General features: G+C 39.6%; 1 protein-coding gene across 1 annotated transcript in view; it reads left to right on the forward strand.

Annotated features, from left to right (window-relative positions):
- Nucleotides 1–1550: 1550 nt before the first annotated feature.
- exoc7 (exocyst complex component 7) overlaps nt 1551–15704 on the forward strand; it is an 88336-nt gene continuing 74182 nt past the window's right edge. The window contains 7 exon segments of the mRNA XM_034193326.1: nt 1551–1747; nt 1879–1944; nt 5782–5966; nt 6076–6181; nt 9087–9309; nt 10150–10317; nt 10605–10616. Coding sequence (XP_034049217.1) covers nt 1688–1747; nt 1879–1944; nt 5782–5966; nt 6076–6181; nt 9087–9309; nt 10150–10317; nt 10605–10616 — 820 coding nt within the window. The 5' untranslated portion in view covers nt 1551–1687.

The following is a 15704-nucleotide window of genomic DNA, read 5'->3' on the forward strand; positions in this document are numbered from 1 at the left end:
AAGATGCTGATTAGACACCATGATTAGTGCACAGGTGTGCCTTAGACTGCCCACAATAAAAGGCCACTCTGAAAGGTGCAGTTTTATCACACAGCACAATGCCACAGATGTCGCAAGATTTGAGGGAGCGTGCAATTGGCATGCTGACAGCAGGAATGTCAACCAGAGCTGTTGCTCGTGTATTGAATGTTCATTTCTCTACCATAAGCCGTCTCCAAAGGCGTTTCAGAGAATTTGGCAGTACATCCAACCAACCTCACAACCGCAGACCACGTGTAACCACACCAGCCCAGGACCTCCACATCCAGCATGTTCACCTCCAAGATCGTCTGAGACCAGCCACTCGGACAGCTGCTGAAACAATCGGTTTGCATAACCAAAGAATTTCTGCACAAACTGTCAGAAACTGTCTCAGGGAAGTTCATCTGCATGCTCGTCGTCCTCATCGGGGTCTCGACCTGACTCCAGTTCGTCGTCATAACCGACTTGAGTGGGCAAATGCTCACATTCGCTGGCGTTTGGCACGTTGGAGAGGTGTTCTCTTCATGGATGAATCCCGGTTCACACTGTTCACGGCAGATGGCAGACAGCGTGTGTGGCGTCGTGTGGGTGAGTGGTTTTCTGATGTCAATGTTGTGGATCGAGTGGCGCGTGGTGGCGGTGGGGCTATGGTATGGGCAGGCATCTGTTATGGACGAAGAACACAGGTGCATTTTATTGATGGCATTTTGAATGCACAGAGATACCGTGACGAGATCCTGAGGCCCATTGTTGTGCCATACATCCAAGAACATCACCTCATGTTGCAGCAGGATAATGCACGGCCCCATGTTGAAAGGATCTGTACACAATTCTTGGAAGCTGAAAATGTCCCAGTTCTTGCATGGCCGGCATACTCACCGGACATGTCACCCGTTGAGCATGTTTGGGATGCTCTGGACCGGCGTATACGACAGCGTGTACCAGTTCCTGCCAATATCCAGCAACTTCGCAAAGCCATTGAAGAGTGGAGCAACATTCCACAGGCCACAACTGACAACCTGATCAACTCTATGCGAAGATGTGTTGCACTGCATGAGGCAAATGGTGGTCACACCAGATACTGACTGGTATGCCCCCCCAATAAAACAAAACTGCACCTTTCAGAGTGGCCTTTTATTGTGGGCAGTCTAAGGCACACCTGTGCACTAATCATGGTGTCTAATCAGCATCTTGATATGGCACACCTGTGAGGTGGGATGGATTATCTCAGCAAAGGAGAAGTGCTCACTATCACAGATTTAGACTGGTTTGTGAACAATATTTGAGGGAAATGGTGATATTGTGTATGTGGAAAAAGTTTTAGATCTTTGAGTTCATCTCATACAAAATGGGAGCAAAACCAAAAGTGTTGCGTTTATATTTTTGTTGAGTGTGTGTATATATATATATATATATATATATATATATATATATATATATATATATATATATATATATACACACACACAGAGTACACTTTACTTTGAAATTCATGCCGCCAGTTCTATTCCTGTTAGCTAGACGCTACCACATTTAGCTAAACAGCAGTGGGTTTTGGGGGGTGTCGTTCCTATATTATTATTTTTGTGTATAAATCGGCGTGTGAATCTGTTTCCAGCTGTAATTTGTCGTACTTTAATGCGAGTCCCCTCCCGGAGCGTTCAGGATGATTCCCACCGAGGACGCGTCCGCCAGGAAGCGGGAGATCGAAGAGAAGCTGAAGCAGGTAGCCAGAAGCTAACAGCTGACAACACCCTCACAAACAAAACAGCAAAACCGTCATCACACTGTTCATGGAGCTGCTGTGTCCAGCCGAGGTCTGAGTCTGAGGTTTAGTTTTCATGCTGCTTGTTTCAGGAGCAGGAGACGCTGTCGTACATCAGAGAGAATCTGGAGAAGAGCGATCAGCTGACTAAAGGCATGGTACGGCGATAAACACTAAAATAATACACAAACTACACGCTCATGGTACGGCGATAAACACTAAAATAATACACAAACTACACGCTCATGGTACGGCGATAAACACTAAAATAATACACAAACTACACGCTCATGGTACGGCGATAAACACTAAAATAATACACAAACTACACGCTCATGGTACGGCGATAAACACTAAAATAATACACAAACTACACGCTCATGGTACGGCGATAAACACTAAAATAATACACAAACTACACGCTCATGGTACGGCGATAAACACTAAATAATACACAAACTACACGCTCATGGTACGGCGATAAACACTAAAATAATACACAAACTACACGCTCATGGTACGGCGATAAACACTAAAATAATACACAAACTACACGCTCATGGTACGGCGATAAACACTAAAATAATACACAAACTACACGCTCATGGTACGGCGATAAACACTAAAATAATACACAAACTACACGCTCATGGTACGGCGATAAACACTAAAATAATACACAAACTACACGCTCATGGTACGGCGATAAACACTAAAATAATACACAAACTACACGCTCATGGTACGGCGATAAAAAACCACTAAATAATACACTAACTACACGCTCATGGTACGGCGATAAAAAACCACTAAATAATACACTAACTACACGCTCATGGTACGGCGATAAAAAAAACACTAAATAATACACTAACTACACGCTCATGGTACGGCGATAAAAAAACCACTAAATAATACACAAACTACACGCTCATGGTACGGCGATAAAAACCACTAAAATAATACACAAACTACACGCTCATGGTACGGCGATAAAAACCACTAAAATAATACACAAACTACACGCTCATGGTACGGCGATAAAAACCACTAAAATAATACACAAACTACACGCTCATGGTACGGTGATTAAAAACCACTAAAATAATACACAAACTACACGCTCATGGTACGGTGATTAAAAACCACTAAAATAATACACAAACTACACGCTCATGGTACGGCGATAAAAAAACACTAAATAATACACTAACTACACGCTCATGGTACGGCGATAAAAAAACACTAAATAATACACTAACTACACGCTCATGGTACGGCGATAAAAAACCACTAAATAATACACAAACTACACGCTCATGGTACGGCGATAAAAAACCACTAAATAATACACAAACTACACGCTCATGGTACGGCGATAAAAAACCACTAAATAATACACTAACTACACGCTCATGGTACGGCGATAAAAAACCACTAAATAATACACTAACTACACGCTCATGGTACGGCGATAAAAAACCACTAAATAATACACTAACTACACGCTCATGGTACGGCGATAAAAAACCACTAAATAATACACAAACTACACGCTCATGGTACGGCGATAAAAAACCACTAAATAATACACAAACTACACGCTCATGGTACGGCGATAAAAAACCACTAAATAATACACAAACTACACGCTCATGGTACGGCGATAAAAAACCACTAAATAATACACAAACTACACGCTCATGGTACGGCGATAAAAAACCACTAAATAATACACAAACTACACGCTTATGGTACGGCGATAAAAACCACTAAAATAATACACAAACTACACGCTTATGGTACGGCGATAAAAACCACTAAAATAATACACAAACTACACGCTCATGGTACGGTGATTAAAAACCACTAAAATAATACACAAACTACACGCTCATGGTACGGTGATTAAAAACCACTAAAATAATACACAAACTACACGCTCATGGTACGGTGATTAAAAACCACTAAAATAATACACAAACTACACGCTCATGGTACGGTGATTAAAAACCACTAAAATAATACACAAACTACACGCTCATGGTACGGTGATTAAAAACCACCAAAATAATACACAAACTACACGCTCATGGTACGGTGATTAAAAACCACTAAAATAATACACAAACTACACGCTCATGGTACGGTGATTAAAAACCACTAAAATAATACACAAACTACACGCTCATGGTACGGTGATTAAAAACCACTAAAATAATACACAAACTACACGCTCATGGTACGGTGATAAAAAACCACTAAATAATACACTAACTACACGCTCATGGTACGGTGATAAAAAACCACTAAAATAATACACAAACTACACGCTCATGGTACGGTGATAAAAAACCACTAAAATAATACACAAACTACACGCTCATGGTACGGTGATAAAAAACCACTAAATAATACACAAACTACACGCTCATGGTACGGTGATAAAAAAACCACTAAATAATACACAAACTACACGCTCATGGTACGGCGATAAAAAACCACTAAATAATACACAAACTACACGCTCATGGTACGGCGATAAACACTAAAATAATACACAAACTACACGCTTATGGTACGGCGATAAACACTAAAATAATACACAAACTACACGCTCATGGTACGGTGATAAAAAACCACTAAATAATACACAAACTACACGCTTATGGTACGGCGATAAAAACCACTAAAATAATACTAACTACACGCTCATGGTACGGCGATAAAAAACCACTAAATAATACACAAACTACACGCTTATGGTACGGCGATAAAAACCACTAAAATAATACACAAACTACACGCTCATGGTACGGTGATTAAAAACCACTAAAATAATACACAAACTACACGGTCATGGTACGGTGATTAAAAACCACTAAAATAATACACAAACTACACGCTCATGGTACGGCGATAAACACTAAAATAATACACAAACTACACGCTCATGGTACGGCGATTAAAAACCACTAAAATAATACACAAACTACACGCTCATGGTACGGCGATTAAAAACCACTAAAATAATACACAAACTACACGCTCATGGTACGGCGATTAAAAACCACTAAAATAATACACAAACTACACGCTCATGGTACGTAGTAAAGTAAATCTGTAAGCCCAAATTTGTAATTCAGCGGAGAAATCTTCGTTTAAAAATGACAAATTTGCAGCTAAAATTTAGCCCTCTGTGAAAACAGTTTGTACAGCCGTATCATTTCCATGACGTCAGGGACAAGACAACGCGCTCCCGCCTTCAGTCCGATCCCGCATTGAAATTGATTTTATCTGTTAGTAATGTTACTTATACACGTCCTGGTTTCAACATCCAAAAGTAAGCTGCAATGAATGTGAGATACAGATCTGTGTGCTCAGATCAGCAACGACATCGACAGCGGGCGCCGTTCTTCCTCTCCCGCTCTCTGCCTCCGCTGCGCTTATTAAGTCTGCGGGCTCGTTAACGAGCTCGTTAACCGCCAACGCAGGCCACTCACACCACCCGTGTCTGCTTTGCAGCCGGCATCACCTCTCTGTCTACTGAATGGAGCTGCAGCACACTTGGCACAAGTCCTGAGATTACGCTCGCTGTTTTAATGCGAAGCGGCGGATCTGCTTTTTTCTACAAAATTAAACAACTGAATGAACATCCTCCGAGGCCGGTGATTCCATAATTATTGCCAGGGGTTGTATTTGCAGGAGTTCCGAGTGCTGAAACAGGTTCTGTTTGTTTTTATTTTTTTCTGGAAATTGGTGAGAAAGTCATGAACCACTGTTGTTTCAGATTTGACTTGTAGGTTCTTCAGCTTTTAATATTTGTCTAAAATCTTCAGAATAAATAAAAGTTGCTGAGCAGGATGAGAGAGTTCACCCATGTGTGAACACCTTGACTCTTCCTCCACTTATTAATTTATGTTTGACATTAAATTAATGCTCCCTGTATTCCCCTCCCTCCCCTGTTCCCTGTGGGGACTTTGATCTGGGTTTAGGTCTCCATCCTGTCTTCGTTCGAGAGCCGCTTGATGCAGCTGGAGAACTCCATCATTCCAGTTCACAAGCAGACGGAGAACCTCCAGCGGCTTAAGGAAAATGTGTACAAAACTCTGTCCTGCATGGATCACGTCATCAGTTACTACCACGTGCCCAAAGACACGGACAGAATCATCAGAGAGGGGTAAGAGTTCACCTCTTGCTTGATGAGACTGTTGTGAACAGTTACAGGCTCTGAAATCTAAACTTACCAAGAACATAAGTTGGACCATAATGTGAATTTTCTGTTCCAGACCGACCGGCAGACTGGATGAGTATCTTTCCTGCATCAAAAAAATACAGGAAGCCGTGGAATACTTTCAAGACAACAATCCAGACAGCCCTGAACTCAACACAGTGGTACAGTATTAACTGTGTGTGTAAATTGTTTTGCTTTTTATGCCCCGTGCGGCATATAGCATCCAGGTTGTCTGTCCGTCCGCCCTTCTATCTGTTTGTCTGTCTGTCCGGCCGCATTTAGTTCGCCGCAGCACCTATTGTTCACAGAAACTTCATATTTGGTGGATACATGCCTTGGAGGAGTAGTTCACATGGGCTTGAAGACCATTGACCTTGGCCTACTTTTGAAAGTCACCAGTGGTCACAACTGTCAAATCCTTCGCCTGAAATTTGTTTGCCGCAATGTACCTCGGTACCTATTGCTTACAAAAACTTCATATTTGGTGGGTATTTGCCTCGGAGGAGTACTTCGCATGGGTTCAAAGGCCAGGGACCTTGACCTACTTTTCAAGGTCACCATTGGTCACAACTGTCAAATCCTTCGCCACAACATTGCTCGGCACCCATTGCTCACATAATCTTCATATTTGGTTGGTACATGCTTTGGTGGAGTACTTCCCATGGGTTTGAAGGCGGTGACCTTGACTTACTTTCCAAGGTCACCAGTGGTCACAACTGTCAAATCCTTCGCCTGAAATTTGTTCACCGCAGTGTACCTCGGCACCTATTGCTTGCAAAAACTTCATATTTGGTTTGTACATGCCTTGGAGGAGTACTTCGCATGGGTTCGAAGGCCGGTGACCTTTACCTACTTTAAAAAAATTACCAGTAGTTACATTTGTTTGAAGGCTACCAACTTTTTATGGTCACTGTTGGCCACATCCTCTCAATAAATATAATGTCAATCTCCAATTTTTCCACTGTGTATCCCAGTTTACATCAAACACATAAGGGTTCAACCAAATACCTACCCCACACATGTACATATTACTGCACTTTACATGGAAAATAGCACTGCGCGCGGGGCATTTCGTGACGAATGTCTCTAGTTGTTTTTTTTATTTGGATGATCCTATGATTTATACTGCACTGTGACTTGTATACAGAAGAGACACATTTGTTATTAAAAATAATAATAATAATTCATATAGCATGAACCCAAGAATCAACTCACTAAACAAAAATTTCAACAGGAAAAGTACATCCACCTCAAATTACCAGATTTCAGGAATGTTTCTGACTGACCATCTCCGGTTTGTTTCATCCTTTTGCAAAATAATGTTGTTATTCCCAGTAGACACCATACAAAATTTCAGGCACATCTTTATTGGTGTTTGAGATTTTGGGGCTTTAAAAGTGAGTATGACACAGGTTTTATTATAAAATCAGTAGTACAGAAAAATATGCTGAACTCAAAAACTCATTACTTTTGAACTCTTCATATGCATTATATTTTCTTGGGTATTGGATGTGGGCTCGTAGCACAGGAACACGCACAGATTGTGTCCACCGTAGGGTAGAAAATGAAGTACTTTGAAATATGTAATGTAATATACCATTTTAAAGGGTAATGTCTGGGATTAGGGGTGGGCATTTATTATATGTAAAGGGCCAAATGAGAAACAGAAAATATTGTGGAGGGCCGAGCCAAAAGGCTAAACTCAAGTCTGCACAATAATCATTTTATTCTGATATAACAAGCAGTAAATAGCATTGTTTTGACAAACTGTTAGATGTTCTGATTAGGCGATGAAAAAAAAGAGGTTACCTTACAAAAATGTAATTTATTCAATCAAATTTTCCAAGACAGTCGTGAACAAAATGTGAAACATTTTGAATTTATTTGAATTTATTAGGAACCAATGCAAAAAACAAACAAACACTCATTTGCAGACCACAGAATCACTACAAAAAAATAAAACAAAACAAAAGTAACAGGAAAGAAAGAACAAGAAAACAATAAACATGGTGCCCAAAAGGTGTAGGCAGAAACAATGCTTATCGATGCCTACACCCACTCATACAGTCAAATCAACCCAGACTAGATGCCAGTTCATACATGTTCATTTCCAACAAAGTCTGACCAGTAGTAGCTCATAACTACAGCTGAGGGAAGTGAGTATTTCACAACAGCTTCTATTTCGTTGTAGTTACCCCAGTACATATTCAATAGTAAGAATTTAAATGAAGCACCTTCATCATACAACACAACTCAACGTTTTCCATCAGATTCTTATCCGGCGAACACCATTTCTTTGTATAAATATTTAAACTGGTTGATATTTGGACATCGTTGGAGTTTCCCAGGTAGCTTATTCCATTTTTTGGGGGCCGCAGATAGAGACACAGAAGCATTTCCTGATCGTCCTTGTGCCAGCAATTTGTGTTGCAGGCATCCATCCAAAATGAGCAAATATTTGCAAAAATAAAAAAGTTTATCAGTTTGAATATTAAATATATTGTCTTTGTGGTGTATTCAATTGAATACAGGTTGAAGAGGATTTGCAAATCATTGTATTCTGTTTTTATTTACATTTTACACGTCTCAAATTCATTGGAACTGGGGGTGTAGCACAACTTGTTAGCTGACGCTCACATTAAGGCAGGCTCCGGTGGGCAGAGTGCGTTCAACTGCAACGGTTTGTAATTTATCACAAACCATCCAGCAGGTGGCAGACCTGTCTGCAGTATGTTACATAAGTAAAACAAAGGCATTTCTTTTTTTTGATGTGTATCGAAGTCGAGCAGCATCGGCGTCACTTCATCCTCATTATGTGCTCTTTTAATTTGGCGAGTTAGAAGATGATCACATTTATTATTTTTGAGTTCGGCAGCGGTGGCGGAATTTTTGCAGCTTCACGCACAAAGTAGGTGCGTCACAGTTTGGCCTCTGCATGTTTCATGAGTCTGATTTGAGGTTTTCTTATTTTACTCACATTCAAATTGTATTTGTTATTTTAAACTAAGAATGTTAAGAAAGCGGGTGGAATAGTTTGTGAATCCTGATGTTTGTGTCCCTCTGCAGAAAGCACGTTTTGAAAAGGGGAAGGAGCTGCTGGAGGCGGAGTTCCGCAGCCTCCTGACTCGGAACAGTAAGCCAGTTCCTCCTGTGCTCATCCTGGACGCCATCACCGTGGATGAGGAGCTGGAGGTTCAGGAAGAGGTGGTGCTGGAACATTTGCCAGAAGCCGTGCTCCAAGATATCAGCCGCATCTCTACCTGGCTGGTGGAATATGGACGGAACCAGGGTACAGACGTCTGACCTCTGCTGCTCCGTCGCTGCGTCTGCGTGCACACAAGTCACAAAGTACTGAAAGTGAAATTTGAAAATGCCGTCAATATGTTTAACTCCAAGATCATTTGGATCCGGAGTCTAAAATTTGACGAAAGTTGAAATATTTAGTGTTGAGAGAGAAAACTGAACACTTTTGACTTTTTGCGCTGTATGTCTAATGTTAATAATTTACTATAGTGATCGTGGCAACACACACACACACACTCTTTTGTGCAGGCTTTTGCTAATAATAATAATAATAATTAACAAAACACGGGGCATACTGTTAATCTGCATGAAATGAAGTGGATAAATTGTTTTAATCTACAACCTAAAACCAGAAAACATGACGTAGTCAGACACCTATGTCAGGTCTGATTATTATTGAAGAAATCTGATCATACGTCTGCATGCAGGTCGAGCACACAAACTCCTCGTGAGTTCAGACTGAGCGATAAAGCCTGATGATTCTCTTCAGTGTTTCGCTGCACCCACAGTTAAAGCCGAACTCCACAAAACTACTCGCCCAGAAGCTCCGCTCACTTGTTCATCCACAGCTGAGATGGTCAGTAGTACAGCGGAGTTGCGTTTAGTGATCTGTTGAGTCAATAATTCTATTAGTTTTAGTAAAAAAAAAAAAAAAAAAAAGAAGCTTCGTATCTGTCAAAAAAGAAAAACAAGCGTCTACCTATTGAGGAAAAAAAAAAATGAATCATTGAATCTCTACTGGACTCGATGAGCTCCAGCAGGTTTTGGTGTTTGCGATGCTCCTTTCATATCTGTGCAGTTTAAGTTCTCCTCATCTCTTTTGCAGACTTCATGAACGTGTACTTCCAGATCAGGTCCAACCAGCTGGATCGTTCCATCAAAGGCTTGAAGGATCACTTCCGCAAGAACAGTGCATCCTCTGGGATCCTCTACTCGCCCGCCGTCCAAACCAAACGGAAGGACACGCCCACCAAAAAGATTCCCAAGAGACCAGGTCAGCACCAAGCATGCAGCACTTTACGTGATCAGTGTGTAGTCACATGAGCACATCCTTTCCTGTAAAGTAGTCTAATGAACCCACATGTTCTCAAACCACAAAATTTAGTCCTGTTTGATCAGGTTACTGTTCCAGAAACCTTCACTGTCTCATATTATGTGCACACAGAATCCTCTCATTATCTTTCTCCTCAGCGTGCACTCACACCACACTGTGACTTTTAACACTCTACTCCAACTAATCCTTCATGCTTTCCTCTTTTATAATCTCCATGTTGATGACAGTCTACATCCCAGGTAAAGAGAAACGTTTGGTGTGCGCCGCGTGCTTGCTTCTGTCTGTCAGACGCTGCTCACAGCAAATAAACACCCAGGAGATACCCTAGCAGTCAGATGTAGTATTTTGCAGATAGTAGAGGTATTTTTTTTTTTTTGTCTTAAGAGATGTAGTAGGTTGTATTTGTTACAGTTGTCACTCCAGTTGTGTGTTGACTGACTTTTGCGCCCTGCTTTAATTAAGCATTTAATTGTTGTCAGTGTTGCTTTAATTTGAATCTTTGAATAAGTGGTCACAGCTTGGAGCTTTGTTTTAGTTGCGCAAGTGCGACGATGAGTGCAAATCTTTCGGAGTCGTGCACTGCTGTTGAGTATTATGGAAAGGTATTTGCAGTCCTGATTTTTATTATTATTATTATTATTATTATTATTATTATTTGTGTAAATATCATTTCAAGTAGTTTCAGATCCTGTCAGAACCACGTGTAATTGGACATTGATGCAGTTTTGTCATTTTGCTTCTGTCACACCACCAAAGTGGAGCTGAAATTAAATAATCATGATGTACTTCTAGTTTAGATTCAAGGGGTCTAACAAAAATGGCACTTTACTGTATTTTCCACACTAAGTCATGGGTTTTGTTTGTTTGTTTTTTACTTGTTTGGTTGGTCCTGTGACTTGTGTTTCAAAGCAATTTGTACATGGGAAAATACTGCACTTTAAGGAGCTACATGGTGCTGTAGATCACAAGATGACACCACTTGTAAGTTTGACAAGCTTAAAAGAGGTACTGTGATCATACTTAAGAGCAGAAGGTGGCAGAATTGAACCATTTACCTGCATGTCAACTGTCATAAAATAAGATGTGATTGAGAATCCTGTATCCAGTCTTAGTGAACAAATTAAATTAATAAATTATGCTCTCAAACTGAAAGACCGTTCTTAACCTTTATCTTACTCGGAACGCCACTTGTTCGCACTTTGTAGGGCAGACAGAACAGCAATGAGGATGACAGCTAGGCCAATGTAAGGCGATCTGTAATGTTTCAGAGATGTATAAACAATTAAAATACATCAGAGTTTTTAAACATTTAATTACATTATGTGAGATAAATGTACACACATTCATCTCTGACAGTTTACTCTCGAGTTCTTAGTGCATTGTAAAGAACATTAATTAGACTGTTGGCTTCTACTTGCTAATGCAGCAGTTGCATTATAAATAAATAATGTGCCGATTTAAATGCATTTTGCTTCTTGTTGCTTGAAGTAATAGTACTACATTAAAAGAAATAAATAAATGTGACTTATAGACAAGTGCCACTTGCAATTTTTCCTCTTCATGGAGCATTTTTGGACAAATGCAGCTAATACTCCAGTGTAACATGTAGTCTGGAAAAACTAAACATTTTGCAATTACTGTTACATCACCAGTAATACAGCCTCATAGTGGACTGGCATAGAAAAGGATTTTCTTCATACTATATGAATATTGTTCAGGGTTCTAGCTAGCGCAAACTTCCATTACGGCCCGTTACTCTATAATTTTGGACCGTTACGCTTATTTTGGACCGTTACAATTTTCAATACAGCATCTGTAATCAACCGTTTCTGCAGCGCGACTCCAGTTTGAAGCGTGAATCAATGAAGCAATGCTTCGATTCAATGGCTCGTGGCTCTTTGATTCGGTACTCTTCTCTTCAGAAGCGGTAAGTCCGCTTCTTAACCCCTCTGAAAGACATTAAAATATCATGAGTCACTTTTGTATGGATTAAAGTCACTAACTGGGACTCTTGTCTTGTTGCAGTCAACAAACGAGAATCGTCCTCCGTTCCGTTGTCACAGCTCCAAACGCTGCGCGGCTCTCTGCTGAGACAGAGTCCGCTCGGAAGTAATAACTTCAAAACGAATCTCCGCTTTAAATAAAGTGACACCTCTTACAAACGTTGCAATACAGACAATAAACTACAATCGACTAAAACGTTTTTTCCTCCCAAAATGAGACGTCTTGCATTCTTTATAAACCTAACCTGCAGCACATCTGCAAGAGCTCAGCTATGGAAAGACATTCATGCCAATAATGTCTGAAAGGAAATGCTTTTGACAAAAACTAACATATTTTATGTTTATGTTCAGAGATCAAGGATCCACCATGTAGAGTTTATGTCCAGAGTTTAAGGATCCAGTAACCAATTTCATATTTATTTACTTTAAGACTCAATAAAATGTTGTTCAATTTCAACTTAATCAGCTTATAAAGTGCCAAATTACAACAAAAGCCGTCTCAAGGTGCCTCACACAGGACAGTTAAACATAAAAATAAAAAAATTCAAATACCTAATTAAAAACAGAAGTAAAAGAATAAAACATAACAAAATAAAAACTACTCATAAGAAAGAGAATTAAAATGTTTTAAGTCTTGACTTAAAATGTCCACGGACTCCGACTGCCTCACTGAGGGCCATGTACTGGCTAACCCAGAATGAGATTGCCCACTCAACAAACTTCCCCAGCCTTCTGGACATGATGAAGGGACTTGGGCTGTCGTACCTGGCTTTTCCCCTTTGGGTACCCCTAGAATGGCCAATTTTTACCTTGAATTTTCAAAAGCTTCCCCCCTTCCACTCCCCCCCAGTTGCTTCGCTCCCTCGACATTACCACTACGCTAAAATTTTATCCTAGCTAGAACCCTGTTGTTGTATAAAAAAAGTTCTCCCTTCCACTTTACCATAATGCTGTGATTGGCCGAGCAACAGTCAATAGTTGCACTGTGCAAAGTTTCTGTAGTCACAACCACACAAGCCTATAACTCCTTTAGAGTTATCTGGGTGTGTTGGTGGCTTCCCTCACTTGTCACTTTATGCACATCACTCTGATTTTGAGAACTGCCAACGCCAGACAGATTTACCATATTATTTGTATCTCTTAATGATTGATGTGGTGACTTGGAAATGTTCTTGTATCCATACTGTAACTTGTCTAAAGAAATGTGTAAACTTGGTAATTTGTCCTTTTATTAGATTAGATACAATTTTATTGATCCCTTGGGAAGACTCCCTCAGGGAAATTGAGGTTCCAGCAACATTGTATAGCAGCACACAGGGTAAGAAGCACACAGAGTACCAAAAGTGAAAGTAAAGAAAAAAAAAAGTTTGCAAACACAAATACACAAATATAAATACCAGACAATATTAAAAATGCTTCTTGCATTTAGTTTGTCTAATTCCTTACATGCTCTTAAAATGGAGGCACGATGTCTTCAAATGGGCATAACTCCTAAATGGCTAATGTGATATTTTTGTTACACCCCTTGATTTTAAGCTAACAATCGTCTTTACAAGTATATCTGGATTTGTTTTCATTTAAATTCTGTTGCAATGGTGTAGATGTCCAACATTACAAAATTGTCTCACTGTCCAATTACTTATGGATTTGATTGTATTCAAACTCAATTTAAGAGTTAACCCGAGTAAACACAAAATACATTTTTAAATTATAATTGTGTTGACTGAAGTAAATTGGTCATCAACAACCTGTTGCACCCATAAAGGACGTAACATTCCCTTAAACCAAATTCTACTTTTAACAGCAACAAATGCAGCAAAGTGTTTCTGATCATTTGTGTCTGATACAATTTGGGCTCATTTCTTTTCAGAACTGCTTGACTGTCTTTTCACAGTTCTTTTGCTTTTTTACATGAAATTATTCTTTAAAAACTGTTTTGTTTTTTATTTTGTTTGAACATCTAACAATTTAAAATGTGTAGAAATGATAATAAATCAGAAGAAATTACAGTAAATACTTTTTCATGGCTCTAGTTGATGCAGGTGCAGTGGCTCAGTGCACAAACAGGATGTCTAAAGTGGAATAAATGTCAGGCTGGTGAATAATCACAATGTCTTTAGTCAGTCACATCACGTTGTGGTCAGAAGTTGACTCTTCATGGGCATGAATGTCATGGCAATCAAGGGCTTTCAATGGTTTCTTTAATGTTTTGTTTTGTTTTTTCTTGCAGTGAGCTTTAGAAATCTATTTACACTATTTTTTTATTCAAAATCTGCACGTAATCTGTTTTTGTTAGCATGGAGGCGACAGCATCCAAAAAACAAGAGAAATCCATGGATAACACCTTTTTACCTGTCAATCAAATAGGGTTTTCTAAATAATGACCCAAGTTCTCCATTCTTACTGCTCACTGTGCAGGGCAGGGACATAGCCAGAGGAAACGCACATAAATAAATTCATAGTTGTGTATCAAAATCCCGTGGGGTTTATTTTTTTCTGTTAAAGATATACGCTTATGTTGTAAAATGATTCTGCCCCATTAAAAACAAAAACCACTGTCACGATGTTCATGTCCATGATAGAGTGGATGTAAACCTCTGACCACAACTGTACCAGTCATATGTGTTATGACTAAAACTGATCACCCTATGGAAAGACATTTCTCCCTTAAATAATATTGTTGTCTATTAGGTTCAAAGTGTCATTATTTGAACACACAGTCAGCGGCACATCGACTGAGTTATGGTTTACACCAGCTGGGATGGACTCATTCACTCATCTCCATTTTTTTGTTGTCCAAGTCTTCCACTGTTACCAGCTCAGCGAATTGTCCATTTTTCACTTCACATGCGTTTTCATCAGCCATAATTTTCTGGTTTAATTTTTGTGACTTTGACCTCATTTTGCTTGTGTGTCTTTGCTCATCCAAATAAGTGATGCCAGCAGGCTTTGTGTATTTTCCTCGTTCCATCTGTCTTTCTCATTAACAAATTTCAGCATAACACAGAGTAAAATATTACTAAAATAATGGATGGCTGTGAAAGAAAGCCTCTTTTAAAGTCCAACTGAAATCACAGAAGTCATTTGTTATTCCTCATATTGGTTCCTACTAAATGGGAGATTGAAATTAATTTGTGCATCACCGCCTAAATTCAGCAGGCTGAACATTAACAGTACTTAGACCTTTCGCAGTGCTACCTGGCTGGTTCATATGGTAACATTTACAGTGTCTTTAGTCTCACGTGATTCACATGTTTACAGTAGAAAAACGTCACACTGCTCTGCTTCTGTAGCAGAATTGCTGTCGTCTGTAACTTTGCAGAC

This window comes from Thalassophryne amazonica, chromosome 18, assembly GCF_902500255.1.
Source record: "Thalassophryne amazonica chromosome 18, fThaAma1.1, whole genome shotgun sequence".
NCBI classification, from domain to species: domain Eukaryota; kingdom Metazoa; phylum Chordata; class Actinopteri; order Batrachoidiformes; family Batrachoididae; genus Thalassophryne; species Thalassophryne amazonica.